The 25537-nt window shown below is 44.7% G+C and overlaps 1 protein-coding gene across 2 annotated transcripts in view; it reads right to left on the bottom strand.

The window, feature by feature from the left end:
• Nucleotides 1-25537, bottom strand: part of mgll (monoglyceride lipase) — a 120785-nt gene that overhangs the window by 28705 nt on the left and 66543 nt on the right. For both annotated transcript variants that reach the window (XM_063068240.1, XM_063068241.1), the window contains one exon: nt 1989-2099. In XM_063068240.1, coding sequence (XP_062924310.1) covers nt 1989-2099 — 111 coding nt within the window. The remainder of the gene's footprint in view (nt 1-1988; nt 2100-25537) is intronic.

Genomic DNA, 25537 nt, shown 5'->3' with positions numbered 1-25537 from the left:
GTTCGACTGTTTGTGGTAACTTATTTTTTATTCTTTCTACTTCTCGTTTAATATTTATACCTGTATATTTGTAATGCTACTGTGACACTGAAATTTCCTTTGGGTTCAATAAAGTATCTATCGAACTTAGAAGTAGCCTGACATATTCCCAAGAGTGGAGGAAAGTGAGAAAGTGGCTATCAAAAAGAAAAAAGCAAAAACAATTCTCACTCCTAAAAATAAAGAACTAGTTCTCAAGGAAAAGCGCACACATGTTAAAATTGCAAACTGAAAATGAGCGACTGTTATTTTTCCTCATCTGCAGGAATGTGTTAGTAATCTTCCAGCTGGATTGCTCACTACAATTTCCAATGTAAACATTGTGGGATGTGTGTTTTTTCAAAGGGACAGAATGTGTGAAACTTGTAATGTCATTCCTTTCCAGAAATGGTTCTCCCATTAGGTTATACTTAGGAGTGTGGAGGAACAGAGGGATTTGGGGTCTAAGACCATAGATCCCTCAAAGTTGCCACACCAGTTGATCGGGTGGTTATGAAGGTGCATAATGTGTTCTTCATTAGTCAGGGGATCGACCAAGATTTCAAGATCAAGATTCAAGTTTATTTGTTGCAGGTATATCAAAACATAAAGTGACGTGAGTTCAAGAGCCGTGAGGTAACGTTGCAGCTCTATAAAACTCTTGTTTCAGCCATGCTTGGAATATTGTGTTCACTCTGATCACCCCATTATTGGAAGGATATGGAAGCTTTGGAGAGGATACAGAGGAGATTTACTAGGATGGTGTCTAGATGAGAGAGCATGTCTTATAAAGGTATGTTGAGTGAGCTGGGGCTTTATTCTTTGGAACTGAGGATGAGATGACTTGATAGAGGTGTAAAAGATTATGAGAGTCATAGACAGCAAGGACAGCCGGCACTCTTTACCCAGTAATGGCAAAAACCAGAGGAATCTGTTTAGAGTGAGGAAGATATTTTATGGGGGTTGTCAGAGGTGGGACTTGTTGCAGAGAGCATGGTGGGTGTGTGGAACATGCTGACGGGGTTGTGCAAGAAGGCTGCATAAGGAGCCTGCTTCCTGTGGGCCCAGTGGAATGGAATCCCAGCAGTAACATGGACTCAGCTAGTTTCATCGGGGTCCAGCTCTCCCCAGCGTCGAGGAACACGTACGTGAGCTGGTGTCTCAGGAAGGTGACATCCAGCACTAAAGAGCCCCAACATTCGGGCCATGCAGTTTTCATGCTGCTACCATCAGGCAGGAGCTACAAGAGCCTGAAGACCCACACCTCAGCCCCACTACCATGAGGTTCTTGAACAAAAACTGTAACACTATCTCGGAATAGATTTCTTTTCCCCTCTCTCATCTTACACTAGTATTGTACTTAGTTTGTTATGTAAGTAACACAAATTCGATGTTAATTTCATTTGATGTTAACTTATATTGTTTGTAATGTACTGTTCTGCAGAAAGAATCAGAATCAGGTTTATTATCACCGGCACATGTCGTGAAATTTGTTAACTTAATTTTCATGGGATACCCTGTGTATCTATTCCCATGACAATAAACTTGAACTTAGAGCTTGAACGTAAGCTGGGAGTTGGAATAGGTGAGATGCGTGGACTGACTGAACTCAAGATTTGGCAGTGTCGCTAGCGAAACACTATTACGGCACCAGCCGCCCGGTTCAATTCCAGCCGCTGTCTGTAAGGGGTTGGCACGTCCTCTCCATGACTGCGGGGGTCTCTTCCGCGTATTCCGGTTTTCCTCCCACATTCCGAAGACGTATGGGTTAAGATGAGTGAGCTGTGGGCATGCTATGTTGGCACCGGAGGCATGGCGACATTGCACACTGCCCCCTGCACGTCCTTGGACATTCCAAACACCGTAGGGGTTAGTAGGTGGTGTAATTTGTGTAGTACGGGCTTGTTGGGCCGAAGGGCCTTTTACCCTGCTTTATTTTCTGCGTGCTCAATGAGTCAGCTGACTATTACCTTCCAGGGTCGTGCTGACTCAGGATTCAGGGTAACCAAAGGTGAAATGAAGATCGCCCCGGCGATGTCTTCTGGTCTGTCGTGCATGGCATAGATAGCAATCAATCCTCCCTGAAGTACAAGAGCACACAGGGCTACATTAGCGAGGTGAGAGAAGGCTGTTAATCAGCTCACACCAGCTCTGCGCTGCTTGATCATTTTTGTTACCTCCGAACAGAACATCATTCAGTTAATCAGAGTGTCAAATCCACACTGCATGTCCCTGTTCAATCTCTGCCTTTCTAAATGAAGGCTTGTCCCATCCCATTAAAATGTGACAGCATCCTAACTGGTCAATCACCAGCTAGTGTGGAGGGACCACCGCACAGGATCAGAACATGCTGTAGGAAGTTGTAAATGCAATCAGTTGCATCATGGGCTCCAGCCTCCCCAGCATGGAGGACATGTTCAAAATGTGATGTCTCAAAGAAGTGGCACCCATCATTAAGGGCCCCCATCACCAGGACGTGCCCTCTTCTCATTGCTACCGTCAGGGAGGACGTACAGGAGCCTGAAGACCCACACTCAATGTTCTAACAACTGCTTCTTCCCCCCCCACCATCTGAATGGACAACAAACTCTTGCAAACTACCTCACTATTTCTTTCAACACACATAAAGGTTGCTGGTGAACGCAGCAGGCCAGGCAGCATCAATAGGAAGAGGTACAGTCGACGTTTCGGGCCGAGACCCTTCGTCAGGACTAACTGAAAGAAGAGCTAGTAAGATATTTGAAAGTTGGAGGAGGAGGGGGAGATCCAAAATGATAGGAGAAGACAGGAGGGGGAGGGATGGAGCCAAGAGCTGGACAGTTTTTCCCTTCCTGTCTTCTCCTATCATTTCGGATCCCCATCCCACTTTCAAATCTCTTACTATCTCTTCTTTCAGTTAGTCCTGACGAAGGGTCTCGGCCCGAAACGTCGACTGTACCTCTTCCTATAGATGCTGCCTGGCCTGCTGCGTTCACCACCAACTTTCATGTGCGTTGCTTGAAATTCCAGCGTCTGCAGAATTCCTTGTGTTCACTATTTCTTTTCTCTTTTTGCTCTCTTTTTCCACTACTTATTTAATATACTATATATTTTTTCCTATTGTAATTTATATTTTTTAGTAATGTGCACTACAATGTACTGCTGCCGCTAAGCAACAAATTTCACAGTTTTGTGGCTGTGGCCTGTAGCCATCAGGCTCCTGGACCGGCTGCACACTGAACCGGCTCTGTGGCTGTGGACTCACTTTCAGGGACCCAGTGGTTCATGTTCTGTAGTTTTTTTTTATTGTTTGCACGATTTGCTCTTGTTTTTGCACGTCGGGTGTTTCGTGGTCTTTGTTTTGAGGGTTTATTTTGTGGGTTTCAATGTGTTTCTTTGTTTTGTGGATGCCTGTGAGAAGACAAATCTCAAGGTGGTATATACTTCAATAATAAATGTACTTATGAATTTTTGTTGAACTTTTGATATGCCGGTGATATTAAACCTGATTCTGATTCTATCTGTCTGGACATAACAGCTACTTAGAGAGGCTTGAGTAATTTACCTGATCCCCACCTTTGCAAACACCATTAGCAGCTCCCCAATACTCTGGCATCGTCCTTCCTCTCATTCAGTCTCATTCCCTAGAACCAAGGTGTATGAGATGATAAGAGCCATTGATAGAGTGGACAGCCAGGGACTTTTTCCCAGGCACAATCAGCTGAAACAAGAGGGCATAATCAGGTGATTGGAGGAAAGTAAAGGGGGGGGGGAATTTCAGAGGTACATTTATTGCACGAAGAATGGAACACCCTGCCAGGGGTGGTGGTAGAGGCAGATACATTAGGGACATTTAAGAAACTCTTAGATAGACACATGGACAATAGAAAACCAGAGGGCTGTGTAGAAGAGAAGGGTTAGATTGATTTTGGAGTGGGTTAAATGGGCAGCACAACAGCATGGGCCAAAGAGCCTGTACTGTGCTATATTCTATTGTTCTAAATCTAGACCAGCATATAGTCTCAGGATTGTTCGGAATGCAGTACAACAACCACTAAGTCCTTTCAGCAGATTGTTTATAGCTTTGGAACAGTACAGCAAAGAAAAACGTCTGTGCTGACCATAGTGCCAATTCCAACTAGTCGCATCTGACTGCACATGGTCCATTCCCTCCATTCCCTGCCTGTCTAGGTGCGTCCTGTCATATCTGCTTCCATCAGTAGTGAAGCGGTCTGCGCAATGCTTTACAGCGCCAGCTGTAAGATCAGGGTTCGATTTCTGCCGCTGTCTGTAAGGAATTGTACATTCTCCCTGTGGCCACAGGGGATTCCTCCAAGGGTTCCCAACCTGGGGTCCGTGGACCCCTCAGTTGATGGTAAGGCTCCATGGCATGAAAAAGTTGTGAACTCCTGCTCCCAACACTCCACTTTCCTCCCACATTCTAAAGACGTGTGGATTAGGGTTAGTGAGTTCTGGGCATGCTGCATTGCCACAGGAAGTGCAGCCACACCTACAGGCTGCTCAGCACCATGCTCGCTGGTTTGAGTTGACACAAATGACCCATTTCACTGCTTTTTTTGATGTACCTGTGACAAATAAAGCTGATCTTTTATTTTTATCTCCAAGTGCCTACCACTCTCCATGTAAAACATTTTGCTTCACTCATCTGCCTTAAACACTCCCCCTGTCACCCTAAAGGATTGCCCTCTACTAAATGACCTTTCCATCCTCTCCAGACCTCTCAAAATGTTTATAAACTTCTATCAAGTTTTCTCGCAGCCTTTGATGCTCCGGAAAAAAAACAATCGAAAGATTGCCCAATCTCTCACTGCAGCTAATAATGTCTAATCCAGGCAATATCCTAGTGAATTTCTTCATCCCCCACATCCTTCCTGTAATAGAATGACCAGAGCTGCACAGAGTAGACCAAATGCATACTGACCAAAGTTTTATACATCTGCAAAACTCAACACTGAACTGACTCCCCATCCCACGGACTCACTTCCAAGGACTCCCACGTTCTCAATATTATTTATTGCCTGTTTATTTAATTCTATATTTCTTTGTGTTTGCACAGTTTCCTGTCTTTTGCACACAGGTGATCGCCCAAGCTGGTGTGGTCTTTCAATGATTACGTTATCGTTATCAGAATCAGAATCAAGCTTACTATCACTGGAACATGTGGAGAAATTTGTCGGTTTATGCAAGCAGTACAGTGCAATACATAATGATAAAAACTATAAATTATGGTAAGTATATATGTCTAAAAGTTAAATTAAATAAAAGTGCAAAAAGACAAGGAAAAAAGTGGTTCGATGTCCATTCAGAAATTTGATGGCGGTGGGAAGAAGCTGTCCACAAAAATGTTGAGTGTTTCTCTTCAGGCTTCTGATGATAGCAAGGAGAAGAGGGCATGTCTGCTGGCACTTCATTCCATGCTCACACCACCCTCTGAGTGAAGGCGTCCCCTTCAAGTTTCCCTTAAATATTTCACCTCTCACCCCTAACCTATGACCTCTAGCTCTAGTCTTACCCAATCTCAGTAGAAAAAAACCTGCTTGCATTTACCCTATCTCATCATCATCATCATTATGTGCCATGTCGTACGACATTGGCAATCACGTTCCATCCACAACCATGATTGTTCTTGGCAAATGTTTCTACTGAGGTGGTTTGTCATCGCCTTCTTCCAGGCAGGAAATTTACAAGATGGGTGACCACGGCCATTTTCAGTGCTCCTCAGAGATCGTCTGCCTGGCGTCAGTGGTCGCATAACCAGGACGTGTGATCTGCACCGGCTGCTCATACGACCATCCACCACTCGCTCCCATGGCTTCACGTGACCCTGATCAGGGGGCAAAGCAGGTGCTACACCTTCCCCAAGGGTGACCTGCAGACTAGTGGAATGCCTTACACCTCCATTGGTCAAGACTTATCTCCACACTGCCAGCCATACCCTATCTATATACCCCTCATAATTTTATAAACTTCTATTAAATCTCCCCTTGTTCTTCTACGCTCCAAAAAATAAACCTCTAATCTATTTAGCCTTTCCCTATAGCTCAAGTAGATTCTGATGATGTTTCATTTTTGCAGCAATGTTTTGTTTGTCCCAGTCCTTTTTCATCAAGCCTGATGTGTAATTAATATTCTGTGTGCTGTTTGAACCTATGCATGTGTGATGCTGCTGGAAACAATTTTTCATGACTTCATGATGACTGGTAATCGTTAAGTGTGCTTACTTTGGTATATGGACAGCAATAAACTCAGAAACTTTGTTCTGTGTGCCATCTGTACAGATTGTTTCATCACATCAGAAGACTTATAAGGTATAGGAGCAGAATTAGGTTATTCGGACTATCGAGTCTGCTCTACCATTTCATCATGGATGATCCATTTCCTTCTCAATCAATCTCCTGCCTTCTCACCAAATCCCTACATAGTCATACTTTATTGATCCCGGGGGAAATTGGTTTTCGTTACAGTTGCACCATAAATAATAAATAGTAATAAAACCATAAATAGTTAAATAATAATATGTAAATTATGCCAGGAAATAAGTCCAGGACCAGCCTATTGGCTCAGGATGTCTGACCCTCCAAGGGAGGAGTTGTAAAGTTTGATGGCCACAGGCAGGAATGACTTCCTATGACGCTCTGTGCTGCATCTCGATGGAATGAGTCTCTGGCTGAATGTACTCCAGTGCCCAACCAGCACATTATGTAGTGGATGGGAGACATTGTCCAAGATGGCATGCAACTTGGACAGCGTCCTCTTTTCAGACACCACCATCAGAGAGTCCAGTTTCATCCCCACAACATTACTGGCCTTACGAATGAGTTTGTTGATTCTGTTGGTGTCTGCTACCCTCAGCCTGCTGCCCCAGCACACAACAGCAAACATGATAGCACTGGCCACCACAGACTCGTAGAACATCCTCAGCATCGTCCGGCAGATGTTAAAGGATCTCAGTCTCCTCAGGAAATAGAGACAGCTCTGACCCTTCTTGTAGACATCCTCAGTGTTCTTTGACCAATCCAGTTTATTGTCAATTCGTATCTCCAGGTATTTGTAATCCTCCATGTCCACACTGACCCCCTGGATGGAAACAGGGGTCACCGGTACCTTAGCTCTCCTCAGGTCTACCACCAGCTCCTTAGTCTTTTTCACATTAAGCTGCAGATAATTCTGCTCACACCATGTGACAAAGTTTCCTACCGTAGCCCTGTACTCAGCCTCTGACTAACCAAGAACCTATCAACCTCTGCCTTAAATATGCATAAAGATTTGGCCTTCACAGACCCCTGCGATAATAAATTCACCACTCTCTGGTTAAAGAAATCTCTCCTCTTATCCATTCTGAAAGGACGTCCCTGTGTTCTGAGGCTGTACTCTCTGAATACTGAGGTAGTACAAGGGAAAATCAATAACAGATTGCAGAATACATTGTTTGCAGTCACAGAGAAAGGGCAGTGCAAACAGTAAGGTGCAAGGCCACAAGGTAGATTGTGAGGTCAAGAGTCTATCTGATCATTCTAGGGAGCGGTTCAATAGTCTTATAGCAGAACCCACCGTTCTCTGTGAGGAGTTTGTACGTTCTCCCTGTGACTGCGTGGGTTTCCTCCCACATTCCAAACACATACGGGTTAGGACTAATGAGTTGTGGGCATGCTAGCTGCGCGCCAGAAGTACGGCAACACTTGTGGGCTGCCCCCAGCACATCCTCAGACTGCACTGGTCTGCAATGCAAATGGAATATTTCACTGCTGGTTTCGGTGTTTCAAAGCGCATATAACAAATAAAGCTAATCTTTATTATTCTACTGGTAAATCCTCCCCACCTCGTTCTTGCAGGGCTCTGGTGATGATACTACACGGCGCTGGAGAACATAGTGGGGCGTACAGCAATGTTGCCACAATGCTCGTCAACCAGTTCCTCTTTGTGTTTTCCCATGATCACAGTGAGTACTGTCCTCTGACTGTTAACTCCTGGTGGGAAACTGTTCGCCCCCAGCATCACCATTTTCCAAAGGATTGACATACGTGGGACAAATGATCAACTATCTTGAGAGGACTCCTGAAGCAACCTTAGTTAAATTGGTTTATTATTATCATGTGTACTGGTGGCATGTGCCTTCAGGATTTGTATCTTCTGCCCCATGGGAGAGCATGCATAGATGGGGACTGGAAACAGCACTGCACAGGCACAGAAAAGCCTACAAAAAGCAGCCCATCACAGGAAAAGGCTCTCCCCACCCCACCATTGAGCACATCTACATGGAGAACTGCCACAGGAGAGCAGCATCTCTCTCTTCTCGTCTCACTGCTGAAATCAAGAAAGTGGTGCAGGAGCCTTAGGACCCACATCACCAGATTCAGTAACAGTTATTATCCCTCAACCATCAGGCTCTTGCACCAGAGGGGATAACTTCACTCACCCCATCACTGAACTGTTCCCACAACCTATCAACTCACTTTCAAGGGCTCGTCATCTCATGTTCTCAATATTTACTGTTTATTTATTTATTATCATTATTATTATTATGGGGTGTAAGGGAGGGGTAGCACCTCTGGTGGGCTAACATGTCGCATCCTTTTCAAGGCGGTTAGTCCACCTTTGGTCCCCACCTGGCACTCAGCTCTCACCTGTGGCTCCCCGTAGCTGTTTGCATGCGACAGCGACCACACCCCGGGCAACAGCTTCAACAAGCCGGCTAAACCAGGTGAGGGTAGCCGACGGGTCTCAAACCCTCGGTGAGATAGGGAGTTGTCTATCCCAGCATGTGAAGACAGACTCCGGCGGATTGAGCGGACGAGACCAATGGAAGGTCCAACGGTCAAGAAGGCGGTCTCTGCAAGCGTCGTGGAACGTGTAGAGCAGGACAAGACACAGAAGACGTCCTGGTCATCCACTGCGCCTAGTCCCATCTCCAGCCGTCTCGACTCTGTCTTGCCACTGGATCCAGATGGGAATTGAGAAGAGAGAGTGAGGCTGACGCTGCGCAACTCTCCCTCAGTTAAATCCAAGTCACACGCTCGTCTCGACACCATCAATAATGGTGTCGAGGTTCTCATCGACGTACGATGGACGAACAACAACATCATTATTATTGCTTTTTCTCATATTTGCACAGTTTGTTGTTTTTTTGCACATGGGTTGTTTGTCCATCTTGACGTGTGCGGTTTTTCATTGATTCTATGTTGTTTCCTTGCATCTACCATGCATGCCCACAAGAAAATGAATCTCAGGGTTGTATACAGTGACATATATGTACTTTGATAATAAATTTACTTTTTGAACTTTCCATCATTAGTCAAGCTCTTGATCCAGCATTTGTAGTTTATCTTGTTTGCACATTGATTGTTTGTCAGTCTTTGTGTGTAGTTTTTAATTGATTATTTTATTTTTTTGTTCTACTGTGACTGCCTGCAAAAAAAATTAATCTCAGGGCTATATAAGAGACCATAAAATACAGAAGCAGGATGAGGCCATTTGGCCCATCGAGTCTGCTCCACCATTTCATCATGGCTGATCTATTTCTCTCAGCCCCAATCTCCTGCCTCTCCCCGTATCCTTTCATGCCCTGACTAATCAAGAATCTATCAACCTCTGCCTTAAATATACCCAATGACTTGGCCTCCACAGGTGCCTGTGGCAAAGAATTCCCCAGATTCACCACTCTTTGTCTAAAGAAATTCCTCCTCAATTCCATTCTAAAAGGACGCCCCACTATTCTGAGTCTGTGTCCTCTGGTCATAGTCTCCCACCATAAGGAACATCTTCTCCACATCCACTCTATCAAGGTCTTTCACCATATGATATGTTTCAATGAAGTCACCCCTTATTTTTCTGAATTCCATGAATATAGGCCTGGAGCCCTCAGACTTTCTTCATATGACAAGCCATTCAATCCTGGAATCACTTTCATGAACCTCCTTTGAACCCTCTCCAGTTTCAGCACATCCTTTCTAAGATAAGGGGCCCAAAACTGTTCACAATACACCAAGTGAGGCCTCACCAGTGCTTTATAACACCTGCCATAGTTGGATGCATCAGCAAGGGAGATGAGGCTGAGTACAGGACTACGGTAGGAAGCTTTGTCACATGGTGTGAGCAGAATTATCTGCAGCTTAATGTGAAAAAGACTAAGGAGCTGGTGGTAGACCTGAGGAGAGCTAAGGTACTGGTGACACCTGTTTCCATCCAGGGGGTCAGTGTGGACATGGTGGAGGATTACAAATACTGGGGATTCGAATTGACAATAAACTGGACTGGTCAAAGAACACTGAGGCTGTCTACAAGAAGGGTCAGAGCCGTCTCTATTTCCTGAGGAGACTGAGGTCCTTTAACATCTGCCGGATGATGCTGAGGATGTTCTACGAGTCTGTGGTGGCCAGTGCTATCATGTTTGCTGTTGTGTGCTGGGGCAGCAGGCTGAGGGTAGCAGACACCAACAGAATCAACAAACTCATTCATAAGGCCAGTGATGTTGTGGGGATGGAACTGGACTCTCTGACGGCGGTGTCTGAAAAGAGGATGCTGTCCAAGTTGCATGCCATCTTGGACAATGTCTCCCATCCACTACATAATGGACTGGGTGGGCACAGGAGTACATTCAGCCAGAGACTCATTCCACTGAGATGCAACACAGAGTGTCATAGGAGGTCATTCCTGCCTGTGGCCATGAAACTTTACAACTCCTCCCTTGGAGGGTCAGACACCCTGAACCAATAGGCTGGTCCTGGACTTATTTCCTGGCATAATTTACATATTACTATTTAACTATTTATGGTTTTATTACTATTTATTATTTATGGTGCAACTGTAACGAAAACCAATTTCCCCCGGGATCAATAAGGTATGACTATGACTACGACTATGACTACAAAGTCTCAACATTACATCCTTACATTTATATTCTATACTTTTGAAATGAATGCTTAAATCACATTTGCCTTTCTCACCCTAGACTCAACCTTTAGGGAATCATGCACAAAATCTCCCAATTCAAAGACCTTCTGAAATCCAAGTACACAGCATCAACTGATTCTCCTTTGTCTATCCACCTCATTACTTCTTCAAAAAGTTCCAACAGATATCTCAGGCAAGACTTTTCCTTGAGGAAATCAAGCTGACTGCAGCATATTTTATCATGCGCCACCAAATATCCTGAGACCTCATCCTTAATAATCGACTCCAACATCTTCCCAAACACTGAGGTCAGACTAACTGGCCCATAGTTTCCTTTATTCTGACTTCCTCCCTTCTTGAAGGTTGGAGTGACATTTACGATTTCCCAGTCTTCTGGAACCATTCTAGAATCTAGCGATTCTTGAAAGATTATTACACATAGTGACATTTCTGTATTTTGATAATAAATTTACTGTAGTTTACTTTGAGGGGAGAGAAAAGAACATCTGGCGTGGGAGGGATGAGCTGGCCCAAAGATCCTGTTTCCCTGTCAAATGACTCCATATCTGACATGGCAAGAAGATCCATCCTCAAACAAGGAGACCAAAACTTCACCCAGAATGCAAGGTGCAACATCACCGCTGCAATAACATCTTAATATCACAGGTCCTTGCTCCTTATTGCCTTCCTGCACTGCATTTTCTCTGCACATGTAACCTGATGTTCTGTATTCCCTTGTCCTACCTCGGTGTACTCAGGTATGGAATGACCTGTCTGGATGGCATGCAACACAGCCTTTAAGGAGTTTGTCCATTCTCCCCGTGACCGCATGGGTTTCCTCCGGGTGCTCCAGTTTCCTCCACGTTCCAAAGACACACTGCTTGGTTGGTTACTTGGTCATTGTAAATTGTCTAAATTGCGGATTGCTGGCAGCGTGGCTCAAAGGCCTACTCCACGCTGTATCTCAATGAATGAAAAAAACAAAGCTTTTCACTTTTACCTTTTGAAAAAATAATCCAATTAAACATGGTCCTCCAGAACAATGAGATAGTTTCCTGATCTCACAACCTACCCCAATGTGACCCTTGCAACTTATTGTCCGTACATGCTGCACTTTCTCTGGGAGTGTAACACTTCATTCTGCAATCTGTTATTGTTTTTCCCTTGTAATACCTCAATGCACCAGCCTCCCCTCCATGGACTCTGTCTACACTTCTCACTGTCTCAGTAAAGCAGCCGGCATTATCAAAGACCCCACCCCTGACATTCTCTCTTCTCCCCTCTCCTATCTGAGAGAAGATACAAAAGCCTGAAAGCACGTACCACCAAGCTCAAGAACAGTTTCTATCCCACTGTTATCAGGCTCTTGAACAGACCTTTTGGACGGTAAGATGGACTCTTGCCCTCACCTCAGTACGATCTTGTACATCGCCGTTTACCTGCAGTGCACTTTCTCTGTAGATGTTGAACTTTATTCTGTATTGTTTTGCCTTTCTCCTACCTCAATAAACTGTAAAGATCTGATCTGTATGAACAGTATGCAAGACCAGCTTGGTACATGTGACAATAATAAACCATTACCAACACCAGTCATAAAATGATCTGTACAGATGGCATGCAAAACAAAATTTTTCACTGTCCATATTTTGGTTATCAGCATCATTTTTCACATATACATGAAAACATCAAAACATACAGGGAAATGTATTGTTTTGAGTTAGTCTGAGGATGTCGCTGGGGGTAGCCCACAAATGTTGCCACACTTCCAGTGCCAACATAGCAGGCCAACAACCTTTACCGTACATTTTTGGCATGTGGGAGGAACCTGGAGAACCCAAAGGAAACACACATTGTCACAGGGGTGGGAGTGGGTGGGAATCGTACAAAACTTCTTAAAGACGGCGGCAGGATTCAAAGATAATTGGCCAATTTACCAATTTAATGGAGGCATAAAAGACTGCAGGTACTGGAAATCTGGAGCAACACACACATAATGCTGAGGGATCTCAGCAGGTCAGGGTGCAATTTACCAACTTCCCAATTTAAACCAACTAAAAGATGTCCTGTTCCTGTAGTCAAATTGTTCTGTGCAAGTTCTCTCATAACTACCCTGTCCTTGTATTCACTGCCTCACCCAATGATAATAGATCTGTCTAATGCATCACCGGCATCACCCTTTATTAGTGGGATCCTGCCTTGTCTGCCTATACAATTTGTCTAGATGAATATCTTTCCTTAAATTCTTCGCAAAATCTTCATACAGCTCCCTGTCTCCTCTGAAGCCCTTCTCTCCTGCAGAATTTACAGTGCAGATCCCACTTGCCAGCTCTGCCGTTTTTTTGCATCACCCTCACAGCATGGCGCACAAAAATACAGCATCAATTCCTCGAGCATTAACAGAGTCAGGGCTTTTTTGTTCTACTTTTGGATCTCAATTAAAGCGCCTCAGGCAGTGAGTGTTAGGCTTTCACATGCTGGGATCTCATTCACAGTCACACACTGGAACTGCCTCGTTGCAATTTACAATTTAATTAACTGCTCTTCGCTAGAAGCCTGAAACTACACTTCCTGTGGAGTAACACACACAGAATGCTGGAGGAATTCAGCAGGTCAGGCAGCATCTATGGAGAGGAATAAACAGTCACCACTTCATGTCAACACCCTTCATCGGGACTGGAAAGGGAAGGGGCAGAAGCCAGAATACAAAAGTGGGGGGAGAGGAAGGAGTACCAGCCGGCCGGTGATAGGTGAGACCAGGTGAGGAGGGAGGTAGTGCAAAGGGGAGAGCAGACGAAGCAAGGAGCTAGGAGGTGATAGGTGGAAGAGCTAAAGGGCTGAAGAAGGAGGAATCTGATAGGGGAGGAGGGTGGACTGTAGGAGTATGGGAAGGAGGAAAGGAACCAGAGGGAGGTGAAGAGAAGAGAAGGGGTGAGAAAGGAACCAGAGTGGGGAACGGAAAGAAAGGGGGAGGGGAGAGAAATTACCGGAAGTTAGAGTATTCAATGTTCATGCCATCAAATTTGCAGGCTGCCTGATGATTCCTGTGAAGAATTTTGGAAGGTTCTTCTGATACAGTAAATTAGCATTATTTTCCCTGTTAGTGTAAAGGTATACAGAGAAAGAAAGCAACACACATCAAAATTGCTGGTGAACGCAGCAGGCCAGGTAGCATCTCTAGGAAGAGGTACAGTCGACGTTTCGGGCCGAGACCCTTCGTCAGGACCCTTCGTTCACCAGCAACTTTTATGTGTGTTGCTTGAATTTCCAGCATCTGCAGAATTCCTCGTGTTTACAGAGAAAGAAAGATCGTGTTTTGCAAGGAAAAACATTCCTACATTGGGAGATGTTAAGAAGTTAACGTTTTTTTTCCCCCCAAGGTGGGAATATGAAACACTAGGGGGACAAAGGGAAATATGTAAGGTGAATTGTTGGGCAAGGTTTTTTACTCAGAGTGGAACCCGCTTTCAGGGATGGTGACATGATGGCAACATTTGAAAGGCATTTAGGCAGACAGCCACATGAACAGGCAGGGAATGGAGGGATATGGAGCATGTCCAGCAAATACATTTTTACAGTAGTTAGTTTTCTAATGGCTTGCCCCTTCACTGCAATGTGATAAGACCATAAGACAAAGGAGTGGAATTAGGCCATTCAGCCCATCAAGTCTGCTCCACCATTCTATCATGGCTGATTTATTATCCCTCTCAACCCCATTCTTCTGCTTTTTTCCCTGTAACCTATGACTCCCTGACTAATCAAGAACTTATCAACCCCCCACTTTAAATACACCCAATGATTTGACCTCCACAGCTGTCTGTAGCAATGAATTCCCCAGATTCACTATCCCCTGGCTAAGTAAATTCCTCTACATCTCTAAGTGGATGACCCCCTCTACTCTGAGGCTACGCCCTCTGGTTCTAGACTACCCCACCATAGGAAACATCCTCCCCACATTCAGTCTATCTAGGCCTTTCAATATTCAATAAGCTTCAGTGAGATCTCCCCTCGTATTTCTAAACAGTAGTGAATACGGGCCCAAAGCCATCAAGCTCTCCTGGTATATTAACCCTTTCATTCCCAGGATCATTCTTGGAGACGTCCTCCAGACAGTCTCAGAAGCACACCCTTTTTTAGACGAGGGGCCCAAAACTGCTCACAATATTCCAAGTGTGATCTGATCAATGCCTTATAAAGCTTGCTTTTCTATTTTAACCTCTGGAAAAGAATGCTAGCATTGCATTTTCCTTCTCACTACAATGACTGCAACTGGAATTCCGAGTTCAGAGATTAAATCCCAATGAGAAAGATGTGGAATTTAAATTCAGTTAATAACGAGGGATTTAGAAGTAGATCAGTCATTTGCGATGATGACCAGATTGAAATCCCATCCGTTTCACTAATTCCCTTGGAGGGGAACACAGAACATAGAAGATAGAACACAGAACACAGGAACAGGCCATTCAGCCCAAAATGTTGTTCCAAACAAGCTAAACAATAAATCAAAAACACCCGAACACTAATCCCTCCATATCCCTCCATCTTTCTCACATCCATGTTCCTATCTAAATATCTCTTAAAGGCCTCTAATGTATTTGCCTCTATCACCGTACCAGGCAGCACATTCCAGGCATCCACCGCTCTCTGAGTAAAAAAACTTACCCCTCATATCCCCCTTGAACCTACCCCCTCTCACCTTCAATGCATGCCCTCTGGTATTAGATCATTCTACCCTGGTAAACAAATACTCTCTGTCCACTCTGTCTATGCCTCTCATAATCTTGTCGATCAGATCTATCGTCAGCCTCCACCATTCCAGGGAAAACAACCCAAGTTTGTCCAACTCTTATGATAGCACCTGCCCTCTATACCAGGCAGCATCCTGGTTTTGAGGGCATGCTCTCCAAAGCCTCAATATCCTATCTACAGTGAGGTGACCAGAACCGTATGCACTCCAGACGTGGCCTAACCAGAGTTTAACCAGCGTTTTGAGGATTCTGGCGGTTCCCAGAGATTTTATAATCAACCGCCTTACACCTTGGCAGTTAAAGATTCAAGATTCATTTATTGTCAAAGAATGTATAATTATTCAACCTTGAGACTTGCTTGCTCACAGCTAGCCACAAAGCAAGAAACAGAAAAGAACACAATTAAAAAAAAAGACGAACACTAGATGAACTAGAGAGGAAAAAAATACAAATCGTGCAAACAATTGAAGCTAACAACAGCATTCAAACCAAAACTGAGTCCTCAGATCCGAACCCCGGGGCAGCCTGGAGCAGGCCCAAAGCCTCACTAATCAGTTCATCATATTACCGGGCCTGGAGAACAGCAGCTGGGGCAGTCTTCATAGCCTCCATGCCATGGAGATGACCATTGTGAAGAATGAGTGAAACTGGCTCTCTTCCCAACGGAAACCCTGTCTTTTCAGTCTCTCGGGGCCGGTGTTTAAATTTACTAAATAACAGAACAGCAAAAGGCTCCAGCACCCTGGAGAGACGAGTGACCATCACGGAGAGCAAGCGAAATTGGCTCTCGCCTCCAATCTGGGCCGGTGTTTAAATAGTCTAAACAGTGAATTGTAACTCACACCAGGGCCCAGACACCACTGCTGCGAAAGGCTCTGAGCCCAGATTTCTTTGCCCAGTGACTTGCTCCAGGCCCAGAACTAGATCCCACTACCTATTAAATGCTCCCAATGGCGTGCGTCTCTAATAGCCTCTGACAACCAGGTCCAGCTCCTGGCCATCATGTGTGGCTTAGCTACTAAACCCAGCGGAACTGTTTCTACTGACAGGAGAATGAAAAAAGGTGGGTTACTGGCACCTTAAAACCAGTTGCTTTAGGCAGATGGGGCTTGTCAACTGTGGTTGTCAGCTCATCTAGGAGAAGGAAAATTCTGATCTCAGACCTCCGCTGCCTTAGGGCTATACCCACTAATGGAGAAGGCTTCAGGAGTAAACCCCTGAGGGAAAATCTGGAGCTGGAATCCTTAGGCAGTCCTACGTTGAGTTCAACAGTGGCAACTCCTGCAACACTGCTGGTGTCAAACTGTATCGGCCTCTGCCATTCCTTTGTATTCATCAGCTGTGTGGAGATGGGGGAGCTTGCTCTCCATATTATACTGCCCTGGCTTGCGTAGCTAGACAGCTTGGACGCGACATCCATGGTCAACCCTGAACCATGGTGGCTTCATGATGTACCTTTCAAAGAGTTTCTTAAGTGTCCCTAATGTATCTTCCTCTACCCCCACCCCTGGCAGGGTGTTCAATGCACCCAGAACTTTCTGTGTCAAGAGCATACCTCTGACATACCATCTATACTTTCCTCCAATCACCTGTAAATTATACCTACCCCTTGTGTTACTATTTTCTGCCCTGGGAAAAAAGTCTCTGGCTGTCCACTCGATCTATGCCTCTTAGTGCCTTGTTGAATGTTGTTATTTTTTGTTGCATGCTGTTCCCACACACCACAGCAAATTCCTAATGCATGTATGTGAATAAAGTTGATCCTTGATCCTTCACCCTCCAAGAGGACCACAACTTTGTCTTGGTTTGGAGGCTTGTGTGCCTCAATGACCCAGAGAGCTTTGTTGGCTGGAGTCAGGGCTTTTTGCTTTGGCTCTTGGTAGAGTCACCCATGTCAATCAGGTCAAAGGGTAGAGAGTGGTCCACCAGTCCTCCAGGTTCGGGGGTTCAGCTCAGAGCTAACAACTCTGACTAGTCAAACAAAACTGTTACGGAAACAGCAATGAAGAATCCTTCAACATCTGAGTGTGACGGTATTCCTGAGTCTCCACTTAGAACTTCCATGGACTGACAGTACTGAACACTACGAGGAAGCTACTGACATGATGAAGGAAACCCTAAACACCGATAGAGATGGAGGACCTTCATTGCTGCCCTAAACAGCAGCGGTGTAATGGGCAGTAAGTAAGGTGATCCTTCAAACCCACCTTCCCAAGGGTAATCAAGGATGGTCAATAAATACAGACAGGGATTCCAAAATCTGCATAAATAAATAAAAATGAGATGCCAATGCTCAAAAGCAGGTGTACGGGAACCTCCGAAGTTCAGCATTCCATTTGAGCAATTTGAGTTTAATCTTCCAACATAATTTCTTCCAACCCCACCCACGGGCACCAGAAGCAAGACAGCAACCATGTTTCATTAGGAGATTGACGAGATTTGATTTGTCACCTAAAACATACTCCTACAGATGTACAGTGGAGAGCACTCTAACTGGCTGCATCACCGTCTGGTATGGGGTGGGGCTGGGGGATGAGAGGGGGGCTACCGTACAGAGTTGAAGTAAGTTGCTGCAAGTTGTAAAATTAGTCAGCTCCATCTGTAGCACCCAAGACATCTTCAAGGAGCGATGCCTCAGGAAGGCGGCGTCCGTCATTAAGGACCCCCACCACCCAGGACATGCCCTGATCTCGTTGCTACCATCAGGGAGGAGGTACAGAAGCCTGAAGGCACACACTCAACAATTCAGGAACAGCTTCTTCCCCTCTGCCATCCAATTTCCAAATGGACATCGAACCCATGAACACTACCTCACTACTGCTTTAAATTTCTGTTTTTACATGACTTATTTTAACAACTATTTAATATACATATATATTCTTACTTTAATTCAGTTTTTTCTATATTTATCATGTATTTCATTGTACTGCTACCATAAAGTTAACAAATTTCACAACATATGCCGGTGATATTAAACCTGATTCTGATTCTGAAGCAGCAGTCTGAGCTATGATACTATGAGTTAGGAGTACATAGCTCAGAGAGAGCGAATAATCAGCTGATGTAAATTCAAATCACATCATTCTGAAAACTGGATTTTGTTATTTAAATAAACTTGGCATTGGAAAGCGAGTATAAATGATGGTGACTGTCAAATTATTAGATGAATCTAAACAACGGGCTGTGTAAGTAATATCGTTAAGGCTTGAGAATCTGTCGTGCCATGAGATTTATTGGGAAGGTGTTGGGGAGAGCATCTAATCTGCCTTTATTTCTCTCCCATGGCTGCTTTGGATTTAATTCTTTATTTGCTTGTGCTAAGCAAAATTTATTTAAATCAACAAGCAATATAAATCATAGAATCAAAGAGCACTACAGCACAGAAACAAGCCCTCCAGCCCATCTAGTTCATGCTTCTGCCTAGTTCCAATGACCTGTACCCTGCCCATAGCCCTCCATACCCCTCATATCCATGTACTTAACCAAACTTCTCTTAAGTTTTGAAATTGAACCTGCATTCATCATTTCCACTGGCAGCTTGCTCAAGGCTCGCACTAAGTGAAGAAGTTACCCCTTCAACATTTCACCCTTCACTCTTAACCTTCGTCCTCTAGTTCTAGTCTCACCCAACCTCAGTGGGAACAACTTGCCGCAGATAGTGACTCGGCCAGTTGGAATGCTCTCCACAGTACATCTGTAGAAATCAAACACACCATGCTCTATTCTCACGACTACCATCCGGCAGGAGGTTTATATACAAATCTTCAGATTTCTAGCTGTAATTTGTAGCTTTTTTTTAATGCATTGCGCTGTACTACTGCCGTAAAACAACAAATTTTGCGACCTATGTCAGTGACATTAAACTTGATTCTGATTCTGAATAGCTCACACGGTTGAAAATAAAACTGACTAGAAATATAAAGTAAGCATCACTTGGAATTTTAAAAAAATCACAATTAACACTCTGTGCTTGTGTGTGAATTAAAATCAGCATGAATCAATGTAACGTGGAAATAAAGCCCGTCTGAACAGAGGAACTTGTTCTCTCTCTCTGTCTCGCTCCCACTGTGTCTATCCCACTTCATCCTACAGTAATTAGGAGCCCTATTGAGCCTGCTTTGTGTAGTTGCATCTTAGATTTCTGTTCCTTTCTCCACTCAGCACCATCTCACTGACCTCGCTGCAGACTAAATGTTACTGTTTAAAGTGAATGAACTGAGCACTCCAGTGTGTGCATTCCACTCTCCCCTTAGCATACAGCAGCGGTTCCCAACCTTTTTTTATGCCACGGCCCAGTGCCACTAAGCAAGGAGTCCGTGGACTCCAGATTGGGAACCCTTGGTATACCGTTTGAGCTCCCTCAAATCAGCAGAGTTCTGGACCACTAACCAGGAGACACAAGTCTGAATCCCAGCAAAGTAGCATAGAAACATAGAAAACCTACAGCACAATACAGGCCCTTCGGCCCACAAAGCTGTGCTGAATATGTCCCTACCTTAGAAATTACTAGGCTTACTGTGATAAACCATAAATATATGTTGTAACTGAGTTACCTGTCTGGACACGCCCCTCTGCTGACTGCTCCCATGGCTCCTCCCACAGACCCCTGAATAAAGGCGATTGTGCCATTGCTCCTCCTCTCAGTCCAGGGCAGATACTCAGCATGGATGAGGTCCCATTCTACTGTTAATAAAAGCCTTTCAGTACTTACTCTACTTCCAGTCTTTTGGAGTAATTGATAGTGCATCACTTACCCATAGCCCTCTATTTTTCTAAGCTCCATGTACCTATCCAAAAGTCTCTTAAAAGACCCTATCGTATCCGCCTCCACCACCGTTGCCGGCAGCCCATTCCACGCACTCACCACTCTGCGTAAAAAACTTACCCCTGACATCTCCTCTACCTACTCCCCCAGTACCTTAAACCTGTGTCCTCTTGTGGCAACCATTCAGCCCTGGGAAAAAGCTTCTGACTATCCACACGATCAATGCCTCTCATCATCTTATACACCTCTATCAGGTCACCTCTCATCCTCCGTCGCTCCAAGGAGAAAAGGCCGAGTTCACACAACCTGTTTTCATAAGGCATGCTCCCCGATCCAGCTGGGAACAAGGACTGTTAGGATGAAAAGCAGCTTCTTCCCGCAGTCCATGCGACTACTGTTCTAAAGGGTCATCCTTCTATTCTGAGGCAGCTCTCCCCCACTGTTGGAAACATCCTCTCCACATCCACTCCATCTAGGCCTTTCAATATTCGATTGGTTTCAATGAGATTCCCCCATCTAAGGCTCATTTATTATCAAAGTATATATGCGGTATACAACTCTGCGATTCTGCTTCTCCAGACAGCCATAAAACAAAGAAAAACCACACAAGTCAGTTCAGCAAGAAACAGCAAACCCACCAACATGATCATCAGCCACCCCGTCCACGTGAAATGCAACAAGAACATCGATCCCCAAATCCCTCTCTTCCTGCACAAAAAAAACAAGAAACAATGTGAAAGCACAGAATATAAAAACCATAAGATTGAAAAAAAAAGTCCATAGTTCAAAATCCATATGCAAAAACCTCAGTAACATTCACCAGCATCATCAAAAGAGAGGCTTCGGGCACAGCAGTAGGCCACACTGGCTTCAACTTCAGCAGCAGAGTGATCCCACCAGCAATCAAAAGGCCATCAATGCTCACCCTCCGCACTTGCCTCACTTCTGCGTCACTTTAATCAGTGAATAATGGAAGCGTTAATTGGCAAAATGGAGCTGAACACTGGCTCACGCCAGTCTTGAAGTTGTTTCACCTCGAGGTTCGTACTCGCTAGTTTCCGGAACCTCCTCACAGATAGCAAAGTGCTGAGTTGCTCAATCAATCTCCAAACAGCTCTAGCAGTTTCATAATCACATTCAAGATGAAAAACAGACATAAAAGAAGTGAAGTAAATGGTTTTGCGGTCTATCCAGAAGATGTCGACTGAAGGAGCATTGTACACTGGCTCCATCTTGACCAGAAGGGAAAAAAACAGCCAGGTCTCACCAACTCAGACCTTGCCACCACCCACATCTCATCACTTATGAAGGACCAGTAGCATTATTCTGTTTACTTTCTAACTTGTGTCATTCTGAGGCCTCCGTTGGGCAAGGTTGGCCATGGATGTTGCGTCCTAGCCATCTAGATATGCAAAGCCAGGGCGGTACAATATGGAGAGTAAGCTATTGCCCACGTAGCAAGCTCTCCCTCTCCATACATCTGATGAACTGAAAGCAACGGCAGAGACCAATACAGCAGTGTCGCAGGAGTTGCCAGTCAGCATTGAACTCAGTGTAGGACTGCCTTAGGGACTCCAGCTCCGGATTTTTCCCTCAGGGTTTACTCCCGAAGCCTCCCCCATGAGTGGGCATAGCCGCAAGGCAGTGAAGATTTGAGATCAGAGATTTCCTTCTCCTAAATGAGCTGCCAACCACAGCTGATGAGCTCCCTCTGCCCAAAGCGACTGGTTTTAAGGCACCAGTAACCCACCTTTACTCCTTCTCAAATGGTTCCACCGGGCTTAGTAGCTAAGCCACATGTGACAGCCAGGAGCTGGACTTGGTTGTCAGAGCCTATTTGAGGTGTATGCCATTAGAAGCATTTAATAGGTGGTGGGAGCTTGTCCACATTACCAGTCCCAGCTAGAACAACCATAAGGAACTTGTGTCATAAATGCACCTTGTGCTAAATCAGAATCAGGTTTATTATCACTGGCATGTGTCATGAAATTTGTTAACTTAGCAGCAGCAGTTCAATGCAATACAAAAACTCCCAATGAGGTATAGCCACTGTCTTGCCTTCTTTATAGCTGCATTGACATATTGGGACCAGGTTAAGTCCTCAGAGATCTTGACACCCAGGAACTTGAAACTGCTCAATCTTCTGGAATATATTTTATTATTTGTTAATTTATTTGTAGTAATATTACTTTATGTGTTGTGTGTGAGTTATATGTACCTGTACTGCGTTTTGCACCTTGGTCTGAAGGAACATTGTTTCATTTGTTGATTTACATGTGTATAGGTGAATGACAATAAACTTGAACTTCAACTTAAATTTAACTTTAAATTTAAATAAATCAGGATTTATTTAAGAAATGGGAAGCATTGGAAACACAAATAGTATGCTGATCATGAGGACGTCCATGAGAATGATCACTGAAATGAAAGCATTACCTTATAGGGAGTGCTTGATGTCTCTGGGCCTGTACTCACTGGAGTTTAGAAAAATAACGGGGGAATATCATTGAAACCTATCAAATATTGAAAGGCCTGGATGGAATGGACGTGGAGAGGATGTTTCCTGCAGTAGGGGAGTCTAGGACCAGAGGGCATAGCCTTAGAATAGAGGGATATCAATTTAGAACAGAGTTGAGGAGGAATTTATTTAGGCAGAGAGTGGTGAATCTATGGAATTCATTGCTAAAAAACAGCTGTGGAGGCAATGTATATTTAAAGCGGAGTTTGATAGGTTCCCGATTAACAAGGGCATCAAAAGTTATGGAAGGAGGCAAGAGAATGGGATTGAGAGGGATAATAAATCAGCCATGATGGAATGGTGGAGCAGACTTGATGTGCCAAATGGCCTAATTCTGCTTCCACGGTCTTATGGTCCGATGCTGGGAATCTGGAGCTGCAAACAAAGGCACTGAAGGAACTCAATGGGTTGGGCAGCATCTGTGGAAGAAAATAGACCGTCGATGTTTTGGGTCAAGACCTTACAGCTCAAGTGTGCTGACATTTCTTGCAAGAAGGGTTGAGTACAGGGCCATACACCTTACTGAATTTAGACAGCCTTGACAGAACCGCACTTGGAGTAGGTCTAGTCTCCATACCGAAGGAGAGATATACAGTACATGTCGTGGAGAGAGGGAAGAGAAAATAATGGGTACCTGATGCAGGGTTTCGACCTGTAACATCGACAATTCCTTTCCCCTGTAAGATGCTGCTTGACCCGCTGAGTTCCTCTAGCAGACTTTGTATTGTTATAGATTACTGCGCCTTCTGTCCTTTTGCATCTCCAGGAAATTGAACTTTTATTTCAGCCGGGCAGCTGTGAATTTTTGGCAGGTTGTGGAGGCAGAGGCAATGAGGGTAAATGAGACAGATGTTTGAATAGAACGTTGAAGCCTTTCTTGATGGGCTTACCATGTACTGGCTGAGAAAATGCTCCTGAGGGCAGTGGAACATGGAACATAGATCGGTACTTCACAGGAACACGCTCTTCCCACCTTGTCATGCCAGTCCAAACTAATCCCACCTGTCTGCACATGTTCCATATCCCTCCATTCTCTGTCTGTCAGTAACGATGCATTCCAGAGGATCACCACCTGCTATGGAAACACTACTCCTCACCTTTTTGTAAAAATCTACTCATCTTTTTTTCTCCGGTCCTGCCGAAGGGTCTCGACCCAAAACGTCGACTGTACTTTTTTCCATAAGTGCTGCCTGGCCTGCTGAGTTCCTCCAGCATTTTGTGGGTGTTGCTTGGATTTCCAGCAACTGCAGATTTTCTCTTGTTTATGCAGACATCCCACCCTGCAAAAACTCATTTCAGGGAGGTCGCACCATCAATTTGTGGGAGACTCCCAGAACTTCCGGGAGAGGTGGGATGTCTACAATAGAGTAGCTCCTTAGCAGTTAGCCAGCTAGTTTAAATAACGTTAGCTATGCTAATAAACAAATGATACCTGTTAAACTCACCTCAACATGTCTTTTACAGTCTTAACCCACCATGGGCAATAGAAAAGTCACGGTTGCAAACAGTGCAGCGAGCAACACTGTCATTATTTTGACCCCTATTAGGCAGGGGTACACTTTAGTGTAGCCTGGGGAGACGTACGTTTTATATTTTCTTTTTTTGGAACATTCTGCCATGGCACGTGCTCGCTGTCTCGCGCTCTCTCTCACTCTCACGCACTCACTTTCTCGCTCTCTCTCTCTCTCTCTCTCTCTCTCTCTCTCTCGCTCTCATGGCTGCTCTCGTGCTCACTCTCTCGCACACTCTCTCGCTCTCTCTCTCACACGCTCGCTCTCTCGCTCTCTCACTCTCTCGCGCTCTCGTGGTCGCTCTCTCTCATGCTCTCTCGCGCTCTCTCTCTTGCTCTGTCTCGCGCTCTCTCACTCACTCTCAAAAAAATCGATTTCCGGAATATTGTATATAATTTGTGGGCATCAGAGAGCCACTATTAATATGCGTGAGACTCCCGGAACTTCCGGGAGAAGTGGGATGTCTGTTTATGGAATGGAAAGATCTACAGAAAGTGGTGGACACAGCCCAGTCCATCACAGGCGAAGCCCTCCCCACCACTGAACGCATCTACAAGGAGCGCTGACAAAAGAAAGCAGCTTCCATCATCAAGGACGCTCACCACCCAGGACATGCCCTCTTCTCGTTGCTACCATCAGGAAGGAGGTACAGGAGTCTTAGGCCCCACACCATCAGATTCAGGAACAGTTATTACCCCTCAACCATCAGGCCCCTGAACCAGTGTGGATAAAAATTTCACTCATCTCAACACTAAACAACCCATGGACTCACTTTCCAGGCCAATACAATTCACGTTCTCCGTATTATTTATGTATTTATTTATATATTTCGTATTCATTTTCTTTTACACATTGGTTGTTTGTCAGTTTCTGTGTACAGTTTTTCATTGATTCTGTTGTATTTCTCTGTTCTACTGTGAATGCCTGCAAGAAAATGAATCTCAGGGCAGCATATGGTGACATTTACATACTTTGATCATAAATTTACTTTGAACTTTGAACTCCGTTCACGTGTCTGTCCAAATTGCTCTTAAATGACACTGTGATATCTGTTTCCACCAGTTCCCCTGACGACCCATCCCAGGCACCA

This window comes from Mobula hypostoma, chromosome 15 (assembly GCF_963921235.1).
Source record: "Mobula hypostoma chromosome 15, sMobHyp1.1, whole genome shotgun sequence".
NCBI classification, from domain to species: domain Eukaryota; kingdom Metazoa; phylum Chordata; class Chondrichthyes; order Myliobatiformes; family Myliobatidae; genus Mobula; species Mobula hypostoma.
Note: the sequence above shows the minus strand (reverse complement) of the source record. Positions and strands in the feature narration are given on the sequence as shown.